The sequence below is a fragment of the Colletotrichum paranaense genome, assembly GCF_030867605.1.
Source record: "Colletotrichum paranaense strain IMI 384185 chromosome Unknown Scaffold_12.1, whole genome shotgun sequence".
NCBI lineage: Eukaryota > Fungi > Ascomycota > Sordariomycetes > Glomerellales > Glomerellaceae > Colletotrichum > Colletotrichum paranaense.
Genome location: NW_026848970.1, coordinates 57,009 through 76,308, shown reverse-complemented (window position 1 = coordinate 76,308; position 19,300 = coordinate 57,009). Strand labels below are relative to the sequence as shown.

The 19,300-nt window shown below is 52.7% G+C and overlaps 5 protein-coding genes across 5 annotated transcripts; 2 read left to right on the top strand and 3 right to left on the bottom strand.

The window, feature by feature from the left end:
* Nucleotides 1–4,653: 4,653 nt before the first annotated feature.
* CPAR01_12944 (uncharacterized protein) lies at nucleotides 4,654–4,950 on the top strand (the record flags this gene model as incomplete). Its single annotated transcript, XM_060497198.1, has 1 exon — nucleotides 4,654–4,950. The coding sequence occupies one exon, from the start codon at nucleotides 4,654–4,656 to the stop codon at nucleotides 4,948–4,950; it is 297 nt and encodes a 98-aa protein (XP_060343591.1).
* A 2,604-nt stretch (nucleotides 4,951–7,554) lies between these two features.
* Nucleotides 7,555–7,929, top strand: CPAR01_12943 (uncharacterized protein; the record flags this gene model as incomplete). The annotated part of the gene is made up of 2 exons (XM_060497197.1): nucleotides 7,555–7,745; nucleotides 7,845–7,929. 2 exons carry the CDS (start codon nucleotides 7,555–7,557, stop codon nucleotides 7,927–7,929), a joined length of 276 nt encoding a protein of 91 aa, XP_060343590.1.
* A 4,515-nt stretch (nucleotides 7,930–12,444) lies between these two features.
* On the bottom strand, nucleotides 12,445–12,804 carry CPAR01_12942 (uncharacterized protein; the record flags this gene model as incomplete). Its single annotated transcript, XM_060497196.1, has 1 exon — nucleotides 12,445–12,804. One exon carries the CDS (start codon nucleotides 12,802–12,804, stop codon nucleotides 12,445–12,447), a length of 360 nt encoding a protein of 119 aa, XP_060343589.1.
* A 1,307-nt stretch (nucleotides 12,805–14,111) lies between these two features.
* CPAR01_12941 (uncharacterized protein) lies at nucleotides 14,112–14,831 on the bottom strand (the record flags this gene model as incomplete). The annotated part of the gene is made up of 1 exon (XM_060497195.1): nucleotides 14,112–14,831. The coding sequence occupies one exon, from the start codon at nucleotides 14,829–14,831 to the stop codon at nucleotides 14,112–14,114; it is 720 nt and encodes a 239-aa protein (XP_060343588.1).
* A 3,130-nt stretch (nucleotides 14,832–17,961) lies between these two features.
* CPAR01_12940 (cell differentiation family protein) lies at nucleotides 17,962–19,293 on the bottom strand (the record flags this gene model as incomplete). Its single annotated transcript, XM_060497194.1, has 4 exons — nucleotides 17,962–18,145; nucleotides 18,199–18,574; nucleotides 18,633–18,788; nucleotides 18,843–19,293. 4 exons carry the CDS (start codon nucleotides 19,291–19,293, stop codon nucleotides 17,962–17,964), a joined length of 1,167 nt encoding a protein of 388 aa, XP_060343587.1.
* Nucleotides 19,294–19,300: the final 7 nt, after the last annotated feature.

The window sequence follows — 19,300 nt, the reverse complement described above, 5'->3', positions numbered from 1 at the left end:
CTTACTCCGTACCTTATGTCCGTCCCGTAGGGCTGCACGCACGCACGCGCAGAGAGATCCCGTTTCTCTCGCCGCCTCCCCCTCGCGCTCATCCTTTGCTCGGCGCCTCTCTCGTTGAAGGATCTGCCAGCGCAGAAGCACCTTGGGGTCCTTGGGGCCCTCGGGGGGGGGGGGGGTGTTTGGGAAATGGTAAACGGCAGAATGCACAGTTCAGTCCGCGCCGTTCGTCGCCAACATCCGCCTATTCGTACCTAGTCATGCCATGTCAAGCAACAGAAAGGCAGCGCCGCCCTGGCTCCTGGAATCACCTCAGTCTACAGAGAGTACCTTGTCAGCTAAGGTAATTGGTATGCGCTGTTGCGGCAGAATCGCCCTTACCCCGACGCGGGAACTGCTGCCCCATTTGGGGGCCACCGTTCAGATCCAAGCTTTCGCCTGGCGTTCTGTAGGGCGGCCGATCCCTCCACCAGTCACCACCGCCCACTTGGTGGTGAGCTGTGGCCTTTGGGCCCATTCCAGGCCGCCGTCGCCCAGAATCCATACGCGGCAAGGTACACCTTAAGGTGAAAGTAAGGTACGTAGCGCAGTAGCTAATCTGTAGCAACTTGGGGTTTTTGGGGGGAGGTTTCAAAACCACTGCTCCCCAAGCTACCTAGCTCAGCCCGCACACAAGGCCTAGCTTCTCCCAAAGTTCCTCACATAGGGCTAAGATGCGTCGTCTTGAACCACCAAAACACTCACACACACACCTTGAGTTTTGTGGCGGCTTCTCTCTGCCGCGCCATAACGTCCCTCCCGAGATGGAATCGGGTAGGATTCTGTACCTATGCGGCTATGCCTCACACCTTACCTGGCCTTCATCATTGGAACCATCGATGCCACTAGAGACACAGTAAACCATCTGGTAAGTCTCCGCGCCCTGACACCTTAGACTCCGCCTATACGGACCAATGTTTGACAAGAACTCACGATGGCATTTCCCGGGCCCAGTGACGAGTGTTTCGTCCTACCTCGGCCAGTGGCTGGTCATCGTTCACTAGCAAAAGAACATGCCGCTGCCGTGGATGAAGGCCACGGCTCCGTGGCGAGCTCTCAATATTCTGATACAGAGGCACCCCTTGTCAATTCAAGGTGTGCTTGGCAGATCTAGATGCTCCACGTCAATTACCCCCCACCCCCTCCCCGGACAACGACCGAAATCTTCTCTTGGGGGTTAAGATATAGTCTCCGACCCAAACAACGGACGAGCTCTATTGCTCGTGTAGTTGAAGTGTGGTTAGATTGGCTTCTCTTGCGCGGGCGCGCGCACTCGCGCAGAATGAGTCCCGAACGGGAGATGGCTAACCAAAGGCGTACCATGCAATAGAGTTGACACTGGCGGCATTTGCTGGGTTCGAAGGATCATCGGCAACGACCCTGCGCCTCACAGGTGTACCGTCCTAGTGGAGGCGCGAAAAGGGCGAGCGCAGATCCGTATGGACGTTGACGGTCGAGCACTGCTGTCTGCTGCTCCCATTGACATAATACGTCCCGAGAGGCGCGGGCTAGTTGGTTGGCACGGCTGGTTGGTAATCCGAATGAGGTCGTGACCAGGTCCGTGGGCAAGCAGTGTGCCCGGGAAGATGCTGTCAGAAGGTCGGACGGTGCAGTGGCTATTTCTTCAGGCTAGCACCGTTTCCGTGGACAACAAATTGACGACGTCTTGGTACTGACGATATCGGAAAGAGGGGAGATGAGGATGATGGCATCCACCTTGGCCTTGAACCCTAAAGATCAAGTCCCAAGTCTAGCTGCGGATGGTCAAGGCAGAGCCGGTGGGATTGGGAGTCTTGGACAGTAGAAGCATGGATCAACCCATGGCACGGAAACTCTTTCGAAGTGACTCCATCTACGGATACAGCTTTCGTCTGGACTCCCAGTTTGTTCGTTTATCCGTACACCAGCAGACATTTTGGCAGGTTCGTTCATCGTGGACGCGTAGGATGTGAAGACCCCGCTTGCGATGGGGCCGGACACAGCACGATATCGGGAAACCCTTGGCGAATCTCGAAAGGGTTCCCGAATTGATCACAGTCAATCCCGCAATCTCGCGCCTGTAATATTGAGCCGGAGCGGGAGCTAGGTGTTCGCAGACAGGGCCATTGCCTGGAAAAGTTGATTGAAGCATCCGTGGCCAGCCGGCAATAAGGACGGGACAAAAGTGGGCCGATCCCGGGATGGAGCGGAGCGACGCTAGTCCCAAGATGTAGCTTCGTAAGACGGGCCAATCCCGAAGCTCCAAAGCCCCTGGTTTTTAGCCTCTTTCCGCGGGCCAAGCTTTGCAGACCCTACGGAGTATGAGCCTGTGTAAGTACCTAGGTACTCCGTGGAGACGGGAGGTGAGTGTTCCCAAAACACGGGTCAGTGCACTAAACTTTTCTGATGATTTGCAACGCAGATGGGTGATGCTTTGGGGTCCAGGATCCTTTTTTTTTTCTTCTTTTTTTTTTCTGCTCTTCTCAATCTTGAGGTTCCACGGACCACCGACTGCGGTTGCGGTGCTAATGCTAGGCGGCAGGTGCTCAATGCCAGATGCTGGGTCTACGGAGTACTGGCCGGGTGTGTCCAACCCAAAGGGAGGGGGACTCAGACTTGGGATACACTAGCTGGACCACTCTACCCCTAATCTTGCCTTGGCTATATTAAACACTGAAGCGTGTGGTCCAACCAGCATCACGAGAATTCGATTGCCTAGAGTCGAGTGGGGGAGTCTCGTGGCCGAGCTTGGTCATTAACGAACGGAGCAGCCAGTGAGAGCCCGTCGTTGATCTTTTTTCTTCGCTACGCAGTGCTGTGCTGTGGTATTTCTCATCTTGCGCCCGCGAAGAGGCGCAGACAGGGTGGGGAATCCATGGGATTTCTTCCATTGGATCTTCCCATGTGAGTTGACTGGAAAAAGAGTCCTACCCAGCCCCAGTCCCGGACCCGACTCCAGAGACCAGGGAACCTTCAACCCCATACTGTGGTCTAGTGTAGTGTAAAACCAAGGGTGCTCTCTCTCCCCTGCCGAGACGTCATCACCAAAGAGGTAAAAAGGATTCAAGGGCGGGACACACGGTACACCCCAAGGCCCAAGGGGACAGCCTACCACCCAACCCCAAGTCTCTCCAGCCTAGAGGCGGGACGAGGCTATTCCGGCTACCAAGCCACAGGGCGAGGTGCGCCAGCGCCGTTTTGGCGGTGTCCCGCCCGCAAGGCACACACGGCACATCGTCACGTCTTTCCTGAATCCTTACCCGTGTCAACGTCCTACCGCTGGCTTACGTTCTGGCGGTTGGTCTATTTGACATGTGTGGACAAGAGGTGACTCGTATCACGGAACACTGAATGCGCGTACTTGGCACGATTTGTTGATATCTTGCTATTTGCAAACAACAAATTCGGATATGGCATTATCGAATCGCCATGGGAGACCTGGATGGACCACGTCCGGAGTTTCCATGGATCCCTGCCTGTAGATAGGTGTGTGTGTGTGTGTGTGTGTGAAGATATATTGAGCATCCGAACTTCAACATCGTTCATTGCAAGGATACTTGGATCCAAGAAAGCGGTCGAGACACAGATTGATCCGTGCAGACGGGAATAAGATAGAGTGATGTGTCGTGGAAGAGACTGGTGAGATTGGGGCCACGTCTTGCTCCGGCTATCGTTGGCGAATTCCGGTAATTCGTACGAATTTCTTTTTGATCATCATCATCATCACCATCACCTTGGTCGTCCTAAATCCTACCCCCTCGGTCTGGATCCTCGACATCGCGAATCCTTCAGAGCGGGACCAGTCACGAATAGTCGATACAGGAGGCCAAAATGGACAAGGTGTCGAAACAATCCTGGACGCTGGAAAGGGCGCAAGGTGCTTTAGGTCGGCCGACAGCCGCGCTGGTCTGGTGTGTGTAACTATGAATTATCAATCTCGAGACAGGGCCTTCCCCTTCCCCCATGTTGACTTGCAACTGCAACGTGCGCTTCATCTGCTTGTTTGGGACGCTCGTTCTCGGCCCCCAACCAGCGATGGTGACTCTAGGCTCTGGCTCTCTGTAGTCTGTAGGCGTAGGTGTGTGTCTACTGGTGACTGGGTAATTAGGGGTGGTATGTAGACTAGGAAGAGGTACTTCTGAGAACTACGCCGTACGCCTACCTTACGGTAGTGCGGTCTACCCTTCCCGTGCCTCTCCAAGGACCCCAAAGTCTGCCAGGAGGGGGCCAAATGACGAAGGCTTCCACGTGCTTTGTAAGACGTCTATTTTTGCAAAGTCGATTAGCAAGACGATGCCTGCCCTCCTATTCGTCCGTACTTGCTTGCAGTCACACAACAAAGTACCTGCCTTGCCCCCCCCCCCCCAAAATCCTCCGCATATTCTTCCATCTACCTCAACCGTGGATGCGCGGATACAACCTTCACCTGCGCTCCTTCGGACGAAGTGACCCATCCCATCGTGCACAGTAAACTGGGAATGTATCCGTACTTCGTACCCATCTAACCCTTCTGTCCTAACCCCGTCCCCGACCCCGACCGGCCCCCTTCCCAAGAATCACCACACCTTCAAACATCCTTCTCTCGCTCTCTCTTCGCTGGACCTGTATCGTACGGTAACCTATACCATAACCCCGTCCATGGAAACCATCGACGCCCGCAATACCTACCCTACCACCCAACCCCTGTCTACGCCGGCCAGCCGGCTCCATCGCCAAAACACCCCTTGTCCCTGGATCTTCGTCGCAGCCTGGGCAAGCCGCAAGGTCGAAAGCTCGCAATGGGTGGGGACCTCGGACTTGGGTTCCACAGGAGAGGGTACGAATAGGCACCCAACAAAACGTGTATTTTCTCTACGGAGTATCTGTAATTGCTGTACAGCTCCAACAGGGCTGCATTTCCCATCGCTTGATGCTATTGCAGGGACGCGCCATTAAGCCCGTCGGGTTCAGACATCATCAAGCGCACACCTGACCTGACCTGACCTGGCTTCTAACGACTTATTTACGCGCCAGTAACCACCCCTCCTCTGTCGCACCGAGAACGCCTATAGTATGCCATCACCATCACCATCACAATCTCCATCTCTGAGTGGCCCGCCGTTGCATGACACGTTGACTTGGCGATATCCATCTCCGAAATAAGGTCCCAGAGTGTAACAAGACCTAATTATTTAGCTGCTCACTTTTAGATGCTGCCTGTTATGCGTCGCTGCCGTCCTCTCCAGCCCCGGGCCCAATAAGGATATCACTGGACCGCCAGACGAAGGAGGATCAAATTGATACCCCAGCCACGGTTTATCTTCTCGATGCTATTGCCGAGCTTGTCAGCACTGCACTTCTCCATCTGTACGATGCGATACAACGTAGCTTCCGACTTCGATTTGCAGGGAGGGGCATCACAACGCCGCAAAAAACCGTTGGACGCACTTGTCCACCAAAAAGGCGGGCGCCATCTAGCTCCCTTTAGAGGCCGTTTATCTATCCATCTGCACTTGTCAGCAATCCAACGGCGGCCGGTCCGTCACCCTGTCATGGCAGCGCGGACCAAAGATGCCATGCAGACGTTGTCATCACCTTCGCTCCGAACAGAGCAGAGCTGTCCAAATCGAGAAACACAACGCACCGTGCCATGCCGTCAGACGTGCGCATTGTCTAGGTAGTTGCGCGAGATGATGGCGCAGCACTGTCGGTCATGACGATAATCCAACGTGTCCACGATTCGGTAGTCCTCACATTCTCCTCTTTGGGCAGCAGATCCTATTCCATTTGCGTCGCCTTTGACTACCTAGATACATGATTGAGGCAGAAGCAGGAGCCAAACTTGCGAGCTGCCTTGTGGTCTGCCTCCAATTTACTCAACTTCAACGACAACATGGTCTCTCCCTCCAATGTAAACCTTGGATGATCAATAAACATCAGTTGCTAACGATTCTTTTCCCATTGATCAATTGAGCCCGGCACTGCGGATAAAGGTTCGTAAAGGTGGCCAAGCTCGAGCCGTAAGGGACCATGGTGTTCTACATGTTATGCCTTCTCCTGAATATCCAGCCCTACGCCATCTAGATTGGCTTCATCCATCCTAGGGGGGGACAGACAGATGGGCGCATAACGACTGCATCCTCCTCCAGCGAACGAACCCCAGCCCACCACACCGAACTCTCGGGCTTGGAGGATGTAGCGGTGGGCCAGTAGGATTACACTGCTACACGGGCCCCGGCCAGGAAAGGAAAGGGGGCGCTGCGCTGGTCCCCCTCTACAGGCTATCCGTACAGGCCACAAGGCTCTCATCGACATGGGGGTTTACGACGGGTGGGCGATTGAACGATTGGGTACCAGGCCATGTTTCACGAGACGGCTACCTGCTAAGAAATGTGCCAGCTGAAGCTCTGGGGGAAATCTGAAGAGGGTGTGTTTTTTTTAGGTTCTGACGATGTCCACACACAAGGTGAGGGACAGCCTGGTATCCGTACTGGGTTGGTTGCCAAGCCCGAACATTGGGGTTGCTTTGCCAGCAGGGTGCAGAAATGTCGCGGGTGTGGCTGATTGTACTAGCCGTTTTCTTCTTTTACGGGACTTGGCCTCATTGTGGTCAGTATAGGTATACCATCGTCACATGCATACGGAGAAGGGGTGGCATGCTGGGATGTAACCATTTTTCATCGCATTACTGTGTATAATGTTGATGGGTCTTGGCCAAGAGAGGGAGGTACGGATAGAGCTACCTTGGCTAAGAATATGGAGATGGAGATGGAGAGCAAGAGAGAGGCAGCATTAGGCTGCCAGATTCGAGGGAGAGCAAGGGTAGGTCTGAGAAGTCCAAGGCAGTCCAGACCGGGCCAAGGTGCGCGATTTCTCCTCCTTCTCCTCATTCTCCTTGGTTGCGCGGTTGCTGAGGCTATTGAATATCCATACGACCATGGGCACGCATACGATATGGGCTGGTTGGAAGTCTTGGAGAGAGATGAGGAGGCAAACAAGGATCGCCGGGATTGGCAGCAGGTACGGTGTTGTCTCCGGAAGGCCGTTGGGTTCGGGGCAACAGCGGGTCATAGCGGGCACATGGAGCGGGCGACACCCACAAGCACAAGCACAGCACAGCAGAGCACAGGGCACCAGATGGCAGGTGGCAGATTGGCAGATGAGATGGGCAGTTGAGGTACTCCGTAAGGTATGTCGTAGTAGTCCGTAGGAGTCGTCCATTCCCGTCCGCTTCAAAGCTCCGGAGTCGATCGGGGCGCAGGAGAGCCAGGGGGGAAAGGGGGACGCCCCGGGGGTCGTGACGGTCGTCAGGGTTCCGAGACCCACAGCAAGCGGGGACGAATAGCTGCGACTGGCCGGCTCGCATTTGTTGCGTGGGGCCTCCACTGTCCGGGGTTGGGGTGAAAGGGCAGCGCAGCGTTTCTTTCGTTTCTGCTGCGGGCCATGCAACGCGACCTAACCGTGAACCACAAACCACGAAATCGCCAAACCGCAGGGTGCAATATGGGGACATATGATAGTAACAATCGAGAATGGTTTGGCTCAGAGTCGCAAGGAAATATGCCCTCCTTTTGCCTGCGTTGCTTGCTTTGGTCACCGCAATACACCATTATCGTCATGCCCGGTCGGCCACAAGTCAAATGGAGAGCACACATAATAGGACGAAGTAATAGTAGCAACACAATCACTGCCTCAATCACAAATTCATCGGATTCCAGAACTGGCATGCAGGAATCAGATACAAGGTTAAGGTAGGCGAACAATGTGGAGATGGCGTGTTTGCTGGCCTCGGTACATATTCGTTGATGCAAAAAAGTTCCTGAAAATCACGTCGTTGAAAATCTGGACAGGCATTTTCCAAGGCCATCATACTGCTGCCTGGGAGCGACCGGTGGGCGTTTGGTCTTTAGGCTCCGCTTCGCTTGTCATGGCTAAGCAGCAAATCTCCTCGACCCAGCGCCAGTCTCTCGATGTTGGATCATGGATGAAGTTTCGTTGCGGCGGTGAATCGCGAAAGTGGATTTGGAGGATGAGCTGCCCCCAATTGATTTCTTGATCTGGGCATATTTTGCAGTGCAGGGTGGAGCCCCCTCGTGGAGGCTCAAAGGGTAAAAGGGAAGCTGAGGGTATTCGTACATAGTTCGTACAAAGTTGTGGGTAGAGAGATGCCATCCCATGGATGATTGTGATTAAAGCCCACCGGGAGGAAACCCCATCATGGTGGATGATGTGGAATCCCTAACCCTTGTCAACCAGGACTGAAAGTTTGAACAACCTCAGCGGGAGGAAAAGGGAAGGGATTGCAGTGATACCTGTGCTTTTTCTTGTCTGTCCGTGCTTGGAGTCGCGATGTCACACTCACGATGTCTGCAGATTGCGATTGCCTTGGAATCATGACGGATAATACGCCGCACCCTCGCCTTGTCGGTTCCAAAACCCAGGGTGTTGGGAGTCCCGTCCTGGCCACCAGTTGAAAGCAACAGCCAGAGGGCAGGGCAAGGGGTGTGTCGCTATACATCGTTCGAGGTTTGAACCACCAACCCTCCTCCGGGGAAAGGGTTTGCCTATTTTGGTCAAGCGATGTAGCAAGTATCTTTACGTAGTAATCGTTCGAGTGAAGTGGTCTGTGCTTAAGTAATCAATAGATCAGCACTCCCGAGACTCAAGAGAACAAGAAACGAAGCTGTCTGCTCGGCCTGCTGCTAATCTAACCGTAATTATCCCATTCACAACAGGAGTAACAAGGCAAGGGAGCTCTGGAGAACTGCCCATGTCGCGCTATGGACGGCTCAGCGCCCGCGAGAGGATTTAAGAAGCTCCACGATTGGTAATCAGACGACAACGGCCCGGCTGGGGTGCCAAAATGTGCGTACAGCGTAATCACTGCGTATCCGTGGACCGTAACGTATCTCGTAGACTTGTTAGCTCGTCTCGATGCGGTAACTCGTGGTGTGAGCCAATGGGAATCCTCTCTCAACCGCAAGCCACGACGAACCAGTCGCAGGACCCAGACTCTCAAAGGACCAAAACTTCTGCCTATGTCAATACAACTCCAGCCTCTGAGCACCCTGTCTTTAGTCTACCTTACCTAGACTGTTCACATAGGTATCGGCTCCATACAATCTGGGACAGACGTGGCTTGACAATCGCCTACCATGCTCTGCCCGTACTGGAAATCCAAGTTCCTGCTGTAGCATGTCTGCCACGCCCAGTAGACACCAAAAGTTCCAGTGATGACAAAGTAGTCATCCATTGACCTGGACTTGACCTGCTTGCGGGAACATGGCAACTCCACCAGTCATGTACCTCACTGGTCCGCCATTTCGATGCGCCAGTGAGATGCTTAATTGCCAGATGGATGCCCGTAGGGCTAGCTTCCATAAGCCACTGGGATATCGGGATGACTGTTGGGATAGCTGATTGCTTTCAACTTCGCTTATGATGCGGTGGATGTACCGGTCGCGCCGCAGTCACCCCGAAGATCCGGGCTTATGTGGCCGGCATGCACGGAGGAAAGGGAGCAGCACCCCCGTTCCGTCGAGACAGCTGTAAGGCATAATCGAAGGCGTTTCTGTCCGTACAAGACATGACCTGCGTCCATGTCGTAGACTCAGTCTTTCTAGCGGTGTAGCTATCTAATTGGAATTTCCCAAAGCAGCATGAGACGTGCTGGCCACAGTTGATCTCGTTGACGATGATGCGCAGAGCATACAAGGTCTTTTGTTCGTGCATCAACTTGCTGCAGCATAAGACTCCCGTCGTAGAATCTTGTGCGTGTAGCCTGTAGGTAGGTACTCGATAAGAGGGGGACAAACGGGCGAGACAATGGGGAATCGGGGTCGACCCCGAGCCTGGTGTGGACTGGCAGGGGAGCGAGCTGTCTTAGACTGCATTCGTGATGCTGATGATTCGCTTGGGTTTGCTGTGTTGTCCCGGGGGGTGTGAAACGACAGGTAAAGAGAAGCGAGGGAATGATTCCATGGAACAAACGAAATTGTTACACAACGGGGCCGACGAAGCAGAAGAGTACGGAACAGACTGGTGTAACTCGTACCTACGCGCGCACAGCCGACGCGGAGGGTGGATGACGAGGAAGCAGGGAGGGGAAAAGGCGGAGGAAGCAGGTTACACAGGGCTTGAAGAAGTTCATGGACTGGGGTGAGGCAGATGGGAAATGGGAGCAGGTCCAGGCAAGAGGCGGAGAGACCAGGAGACCACCAGGCGGGGTCAAAGGAGCTTGGGTGCAGACTGCAGATGCCAAGCTTTCGGTGACGCCGCCAGAAAACGAGGGGCCGTAGGGCTGAAGGAATGGCCGTGGGACGTAGTTGATTGGTCTGTTTGCTTCAAGAGCTTGTGTAACCTCAACCTTTCTCGCTTGCTGGTTACCTGCGGTATCTGGGTACCTTGCCTTGCCTGCATGACGGTACGAAGTAAGGTACCTACCTAGGTACCTACCTTACTACGGTACGTACACGAATACCCTCATCCTCCCCGCAGGCCCAGGACCTAGGTACTCCAGGAGGCTGTGAATGTGGCACACTGCTGCCAAGGTGAGGGAGGCAGGTATATCGTTCCCCATGGCAAAAAACATATTCAGTACGGAGTACTGCGTAGAGGTATCCGTACTGCAATTTGCCTATCTGAGAGCCGCCCGCTGTTCTGGCACCCTGCCACCTCACGCCTAGCTGTCCGAGCTTCCCCGAGTCCCGCTGCTTCACCCCGTCTCCCGACCAAGGCCTCTTCTAAACTCCGCAAGTACGGATAACTAGACTTTTCCCTAAGCACTGCTATGCATGTCTTCCTGAAGATCTACGGAGTTCCTGGGCATTCATGCGACATATAACCTGTCATCGCTTTCTTGGGCGTATCTTCGGCGGCAACGCCCGCAGCAGCCCTCGGCCGGATTGAGCAACAGCACATGCTTTGTAATCTAGGAACCCGTGGAAGTACACCACCATGGCCACCTCATGCCAGTACATACCTAGGTGCATTGGTGATGATCGACCGAAATGTCCTTCGCGCACAGAGACATCCAAGGTGTTACACATGTAACTACGCATCACACGCGGGTGTCCTCGCCATGAAGATGTGCATACCCGCAAGCCGCTTGCTGATAAACCTAAGTGTCTAGAGAAGCCAGAGTAAGGGAGCACGCCGTGTCTTGTCGGCTTCTTGCTCATTTACATCTCATCTAACGACGAAAAGGAGAGGCAAGCATGCCTCCAGGGCTAAACAGCAATTGAAACAGTAGTATCCATACGTGCCCTTTGATGGGAATATCAATAAGACGGCGTTTGATCAGACAAGATGTTTGATCCATCCTAGTGACTCGGTGTTTGGATTTACCAGGGGACAAACACCGACGCAGTCGTTGTAACGTCGGGGGCTCCCGGCGCCGGTGGTGGTGGCGCCACAATAGACCACCTGGAAGCATTGGATCATTTGGATGGTACCTAGGTATTCGTAGCCTCGCCTCGCCTGGTCAAGATTCGTGCAGGCAAACACTTTTGATGAGGCATCGTCCCTCTCAACCAATTAATACCGGCCTGTGTCGTCACAATGTGAATCGGCAGAGAGATGAAACGCAACGTTCGCCATGGCTTTTTGGTGTTTTCCCAGGGTTGGCGAGCCTGCCCCAACAGCAATACAACTGCGGCTCAGCGGACGGACGTGAAACAACGATGGGCACAAATGCGAGTGACTGTGAAAGCCTTGTGATCCGCACTCAAGTTCCGGAGTGACGGGTAATAGCAATTGTCAACGCATACAGAGCTTGTAGTGTAGAGACCATTGGGCAGATGGTGGTCTGGCTTGGCTATCAAAAACATGATAAAAATGGTGCAGGACTCGGAACCCCGATGCGGTTCATCCGTTCGTGCCTATAAGCTACACGTGGCTGGCCCGTATCTTGAAGAGTCACACCGGGACTAGGCAATGGGTGCCGCTCCGGCGGAGGTAGCCTGAAGTGCTTCTCTAATTCTCAAATCAACTCGTGCCGGGCATCTGCTTGTTCTTCTCCATGTCTGAGTGTATCACTCTATCTCTGCATCCGTCTCGCACCAGGACAGCTGCCGGCAAGACGTGGCTACGAACTCGTGGCTGTTTCTTCCTGTGCCTTTGGGCGGCTGTGCGGCGAAAGGGGACCCATCATGCCGTTGTCATTTGTCGTTCATGGCCCCCGATCGCAAAGAAAATCGGCCACTAGTGCGGGACACGCAGGGCCATTGCGCCGTTACTGCAATTGGGGTTCAGGTGCGTATGGGTATCGATGAATGCAATCGCGTCCTAATCTGTATCCATGTCTGTCAAGACAGTCGGGCAAGGCATCTGCGTACGGGTATCCGTATGTTAGTGCGATATGACCAATCGCGTGTATCGTCTTGTCTGCGCGTGCAACGTCGTCGAGCGGCCGCCTCTCATGGAGTCATGGGCAACAAAAGATCTAGGCAGTCAGTGATGGCCTGTGACACAAGGGCAGGGAGAACATGACGATGGACCCCAGCACGTTGTAGCCGTATGGGCGGGCATCCACTGATCCAGACAACTGCTGATACCTATTGACTGACTGCATGGCCCAATTTGTAATAAAGTGAGCTTCAACGGCGTACCGAGAAAGGACATTGATGGCACCATCATACCTATGCCACCGGGCATACGTAGGCAATTTGTAAGTAGGGCAAGGCACGGCAAGGCACGGCAAGGCAAGGCAAGATACAATGGCGAGAATGAGTTGTATCCGTAATCCGCGAGGTGTGATGTAGTATAGAGCCGAGTTTGTACGAAATGACGAGGTATGGAATATGAGGCCATGGTGAGGAACCTCAGGTACGACTGCAGAGGGGGGGGGGGGTTCAACTCGCTGTGTCCGGACAAACGGCATGTTAGCCAATTAGGTCGCGGCCATCTTTTCCCCCCTCCGAAATTTGACGAGGACGAGCCACCGCCAATTCCCGCCAGATTTTGGTGTGCCTCGTCGAGCTTTGGTGGTGAAAAGGCGGAAGACTGGGGTCTGGACTGCAATGAGCTAAGGTACAGAAAAGGACTGGACGTAACGACCCCTGCACTATTCTGTCTCTCACTTTCCGGACGAAGTACGGATCCAATACGTACTTACCTTCCATTGCTTCTCCGCTCCACCTCACACCCACCCGCACCCGCTCTGCACCTCACCTGCACCGTGCGCTACCTAACCTGCAACTGCAAGTGAACCTGCACCCGCACTGCGCCTTCCTCGGAACCTTGGAACCCATACCGTTTTGTGTGACTCGAGAAGACGGTGCCCGTTTTCGTACTAGCTCGATTAGTACCGTATTGGCGGACTACAGATACTTGTCTCATGGTCAACTACAGCTGGCCTTGAACCCATCTACCTACCATATTGCCTCAATGCAGTGGATGCTATTTCGTTCCTTGAGAAAAAGCTTGCGGTTGACTCACTAGTGGGCTCTCCGTCGAATTGATTCATAATTGCCCATTAATTAGCAAGACACTCACTACTGTAGATTGGTATCTAGAGAACTCGAGGTGCACCTACATTTTGTCTCTTGGTACAGTGCAGCCCAATGAACGACGTAGCCGCCTTGCGCATATCAGGCAGCAGACTTGAGGCGGGACACAAGGCATCGTTTCCTCCTCTACTCATTCGACGAGGACGAAAGTGAGCCGGGCCCGTTGGACTTGTCACGGAAAGTGAGACGCAAGCTCGTAGGGCTGGCGAATAGCGTCCGCTATCCTTAACTTTACTTCCATCTCTTGTGTCACACGTTCTCGTGGTCCGTTCGTTTTGGACCCCAATACGCAGGCACAAGTTGCCAATGTCTTGTATCCACGACGGAAAGTGCGGCGGAGTTTACATCACTCAAGGTAGGTAGCTGCAGGCCCATCATCGCTGCCGCTGTCGATGACACAACCATCTCCGCCCGACCTTCGTCTACTTCACCCTCGAGCAATCTTGAATACACGAAACATACTGCCTTCCTTCGTGCGTGGCGACGAATCAGTCATAACTGCCTTGGGGCTGGGAAATATGCATCTATTCCAAATTGGCTATCGGTTATGAGCCTAATATGGCCCGCGTGGAGGAGCGCCAGGCTCCGGCAGATGATTGGAAGTGTATTTTAAGGCTGAGTTTGTAAGCCTCTGACTAGCCTTCCGGCCAAACTCATAGACTTTGTCCTTGGGTCTGGATGTCGAAGAGTTGGCTCCTTTACTCTACCCCTTGCTCTCTCTAACTGAATACTCGCGCGCGCCCAACACGCACACACGACGACGCACACGCTGGCCCAGACATGCCCACGATGCCCCGTGGTAACTGTGACGATCAATCCTTCCGCCGACATCCTATAGTGTCTTCGTACTCGCCTCCAATAGGAGCTTGGCTCACAAAAGGCCCCGAGGCCCCCGAACGAAATTCCACACACTCTTCGCTTCACATGGGCCTTTCGGCCTATCCGCGCCAACAGATGTATTCTAGACCCCACGTGAGAAATGAAGGAATCTATCAGGCTTCGAGCGTATGCTAGACTCGTCTGGTCGACTGGGGGCCATTCTTTGAGCCTCATCTCCTGCTTTGCCTTGGAAGGGTATGCTCTGATTTCAGCTCTGCTGCGTTGCACAGTCCCAACTGGGGCAGGCACGGATACAAACTTGCTCTCCCGGCCATCTCCACATACTACTCGTCGAACACTGCGATTTGGAGTCTGACACTTCGTGAGAGTTGTTGACTTCTCAAACAAGGAATCCTGAGCCGTGAGGACGCTTCTGCCGGCGCAAAGAACTTGAGTTGCTGGCGTTTTGCCGTAATAGGTAGCATCTTCAATTATCAAACTCACTGTCATGGTTAAATAAAATGCGATGTTGATATTTCACTCTTAGAGAGCTACCTCTATCAAGGTCTTCTGAACCGTTTACCTCTCATAGCGACATGAGGGAGCACTTGGTAGCGGACAGACCTTGTGATTGGGAGACCCGGTTTCCTGGAGCATGTCTTTGGTGGCTGAGTTACCTCAGAACCCTATTGGGAATACGTTAGGCCGTAGGGCTGACGGAATCCTCCATTCTTCCTCCGAGGGGTCAGCATAGGTCCGAGAAGTACTAGGATCATGTGGCTCCAAACAAGTATCTATGTAGTAAAGGTGCCCTCATTACTTGCCCGTGGACAAACATTCATAGGTATGGGGCTCGTAGACATCGTGTGCCATTGTGAAGGATACCGGGCATTTATTTTCTGCTTCTCGTCTACCTCCCCGAAGCTAATTCTAATCGCTAGATTGTTGTTTTCAAGTTCCAATCAAAGTGACTGCCAAGAAATTGTTCATTGCCCACTCACTGGTGCCGCAACTTGAACAGGATAACTGGATGTTAGACACGTAGAATGAACATATAAACGCCAGTAATACCTACGGATGCTGGAATTGCGTAGGATGTCCATAATACATGCGAGGCTCGAGTACATAGCGTTATTGAACTAATCAAGCCCAACGACGGACCAGGCCACTTTGTCAAAGCCTTCATATACACCCATCCCTACCCAACTGAAGTACTCAAGAAAGAATAATAATCTTTCCCCTCGAATCCCAAGTTAAACAGAACGACTGTATGCTGGAAATATTGAGAGAAGAACCAACCACTACCGTCACCCGCTGATGCTAGAGGAAATATGCGAAAATCCAATGCATAACGATGCTCGTTTGTTGAGCTCAGCCGGGGATCAAGCTGTTGAGGCAAATTTTCCATGTTTTCTTTAGCCGTCGAATGCTTGATCACTGAGACATTCTCACGGAGAAACCCTTCGCGAGGCTTGTGTAGTACCCTTTGACTCACAATCGATAGAATTGAGGACGGCGAAGGAAGTGTGCCTCCATTCTTACTGGGCATATGCTGTTGCGTCGAGTGTAGTAAACTCTCAGATATTCACGATAAGTCCAACTACCGATGCCTAGGTCTGGCCGTATATTGCCTCCTTCACCATTTCCGTTAGATCTCTGACTGATTTCATATAAAGAAGCCGAGAGGCTGACCACCAATCTGTGTTTCCTGAGAACATGACCAGACCCAGTGCGACACCCTGCCCGTGTTGCCAATTGGCCACCGATCTGATTGAGCTCATCCGTTGACTTCAACTGCCATCGAGTATAAAACACAAAAGACACTCAATGGATCCCTCCTGTCCTTGTTATTTTTATTACATTAGGCTTTTGTATGTGTATACGGTGAGGCATAGTAGATTGACGATGGGTAGCTTTAGTAATAAGGTCAAGGGTACTATAGATAATTTTATTAGAGACTATAGATCTTCCTCACATAGAGACTTGTCGTCTTGAACTCATCATTTCCAGCGCATTCGCAGTAAAAACCAGGGCAACACCAGCTCAAAGGCATGTAATAAGGAGATAATCGATGTCCCACATGTGGCTTTCCTATGACCATTGGATACTCCAGGTCCTAGGCTTCCCAGCGGTGTTGCCGGGAACAACCACTCTATTGCACCCGCGGGTGGTGGGATTCATCGGAGCATGGAGCTCTGTTTGGAGTCCGAACTGTTTCACTGCATGTTGCTGATAGTGAATGTTTCCTCGTGAATGTCTGGAGGGGACACGAACTTGTTAGATGCTAAGTGATTAAAACCTGTCTAATTTGATTGATGTCCCGGCTGAGCCTGCTGACCGTCTCCCGTAACGCTGGGGGAATATAGTATAGAGTCTGAACACTCTCGGTATCTCGTTGATGCTGCTCGTAGAACGTTTCGATGGGCCTTCGGAGAGCAGCGAACTCAAACTTGGTGTTGGTTTTGTTTTGAGCTCAATAAAAGCTTCCAAAGGAGCCATAGAGGCTTTGGAAAATGTTGACATGATTTGAATGCCGGAACGTGATGCGAATGAACAAAAAGTTGTTTGTGCGAAGATTTGCTACGAGGTTGCGAGGTTGAAAGAAGGGGAAAGAAGAGAGAAGAAGAAAGGAAGAGGTAAGTTACAGAAAATGCCTACTCCGATAGAGTGGCCCCCTTACCTCAACGCGCCTTCTCTACCTTGAGAGGGTGACGACTTAACCTTTGCAGGCACCGAGGTGAGTCACGCTGCACCGAATTGCCAAGATTCGAGCAGAATACATCCAAGCGGCCCACGACGTCGCTGCCGACGTTCCCAGCATGTAACAACGAGCAAAACTGTCTGTAGTCACGCCCAGAAAGCCTTCATCATGCATCCAAAGTCGAGTAGGAGTGTCTGGGTCTGTGAATCTCTGCCTGGTACCTCTCCCTCACCCCCGCACAGCTGTCATGCTATCCCGCAATGATTTGAGCTAGATGGCCAGGAAATTCATTGCGGAGACATCGTCTTATCTGACGGGTACATCACTCACTTGAATGTCGGAGAGCACTGGAAAGCATCGTTGGGGAACAGGTAATGAGTTGAAAAGATTGGATTCATGGACCTGAGCCTCTACACATACACGGGTAGGTCAAGCCATGTGGCATGACAACCCCTACCACACTGCCAAGAAGAACAGTTCATACAAGTATACCGCCCGACTGAAGCCAATACTACCATGCGCGACCCCGGATAGGAAGTATGTTAGCAACAGAAATCTTTGAGCCGTGTCCATAAAGCCCGAGACGTCATCCCCAGCCTCCGGCGCCAGTTCCAGGTCCGCCTGCTCGTTACCGTATAATCAAAATGACACAACCCCATCGCCAATACCAAACGAGAAAAGAAACCCTTGCTTTTGTCCCCTGCCTTTTCGATGCTACATATGAAGAGAGAAAAAGAGAGAAAGAGAGTCCGCGCAAGTTGAAGATGCATCCCAGATCAGCCTGATATGCCCCCATCTGGGCAGAGAAAGCGGGTATCAATACGTCTACGATGCTTTGCGTTTTCCGATGAAATCACTGACCTCCAAGTCGCCGAGTTATGCATGAGTCTATGTTGGCCCCAGAACGTTTACAATATGTCAGGTATCCCTGGCCTTTCCTCAAAGACCAGGGTGCCCCCCTTGGGTCGGTTCGACGACATTGTCTGACAGGTTTATAAGGAGCTGGGCCAAACATCTCTTGGTCGCAGCGTCGTCTCGAAGTACCGAAGAAAAGGTCGCATCTCGGAGGGGTTCTGGGAGGCACTGGCGCAAAGCCTCGCGCGCGCGCGCGTTGTCGCTCAATCTATGCGGCATTAGTGAGAGGCTGGCCCAATCGACTTGTATCGGAGAACTCACCGGAGAAAGCATCTGACAACGTGCTTCAGAAGCCGAGCTGTCTGCTGCTCGACGAGTTGAGCAACCATGTTGCTGAGGACAGTGCCCACCGCGTAAAAGCGTTCGTAGGTAGCGCAAATGTAGTTGAGCCCATTGTCGTCCAATAAGATCTTTTGCACAATGAAAATCGCCACAGTTTTGCTCAGCTCTGAGCCTGTCTCCATAATACGTAGGCAGAGAGGAATGATCTCTGTGGTGAGCAAAAAGTTGATGACCTCGGAAGAGTCGTTCTTGACGAGGGCGCCAATGACGCCTAGCGACGTCAGGCGTAGGTATTCGAAAGGTCTCGATTTCGAGGTCGTGTTGAGGAAGGGATACAGGAATAAAGGAATATGGGCTGAGAGATGTGAGCTCAGGGACAGGTAATATTTAAGGGGATCACCTGGACGGCGTACCATTAAGAAACAACGTGCGCGTATCATTGTGGGAGGCAACACACTGAAGAAGTGCTAGCGCGTTGCATACCCTATTGGAAGCCGCAGCAGTGAGTTGGGAAGGGTTCAAGAGAGTGTAGACCGAGATGATCTCCTGTAGTAGCGATGTCATGACTCCTACGTGGGTTTAGTATGCGTCAGTCATACTGGTCTCCAGACATGAAAGCTTACCGAACGAATGCCACAATATGAGCGCAAGCTCGGGAACCTGTTCTCGCTTCTTGCTCAGCTCCAGAAGAGCTGCCTCACGGGTGCTCTCGCTGAGCAGATCAGCAATGTAAGCCATTGTTCTTCGATTATCCTCGGATATATTGTCGTGGCTGCCTTCCGGGGCATGCGCATTGCCAAGAGATGGAACCGCAGAATGCCCACTAGCAAGTCTATTGTAGTGCTGCTGCTGCTGCTGTTGCTGCTGTTGTTGCTGTTGTTGTTGTTGTTGTTGTTGTTGTTGTTGCTGCTGCTGCTGCTGCTGCTGTTGCTGTTGCTGCTGCTGTACGGCAGAAGCGGCGGCAGCAGCAGCTTGCTGAGCATGGTGATGTTGATTAGACTGCTGATGCATCCATGCCGAGTCAGTCTGTGGATTAAACTGATGGTGTCCGTAAACGTGCTGAGCGGGCATCATCTTCGAA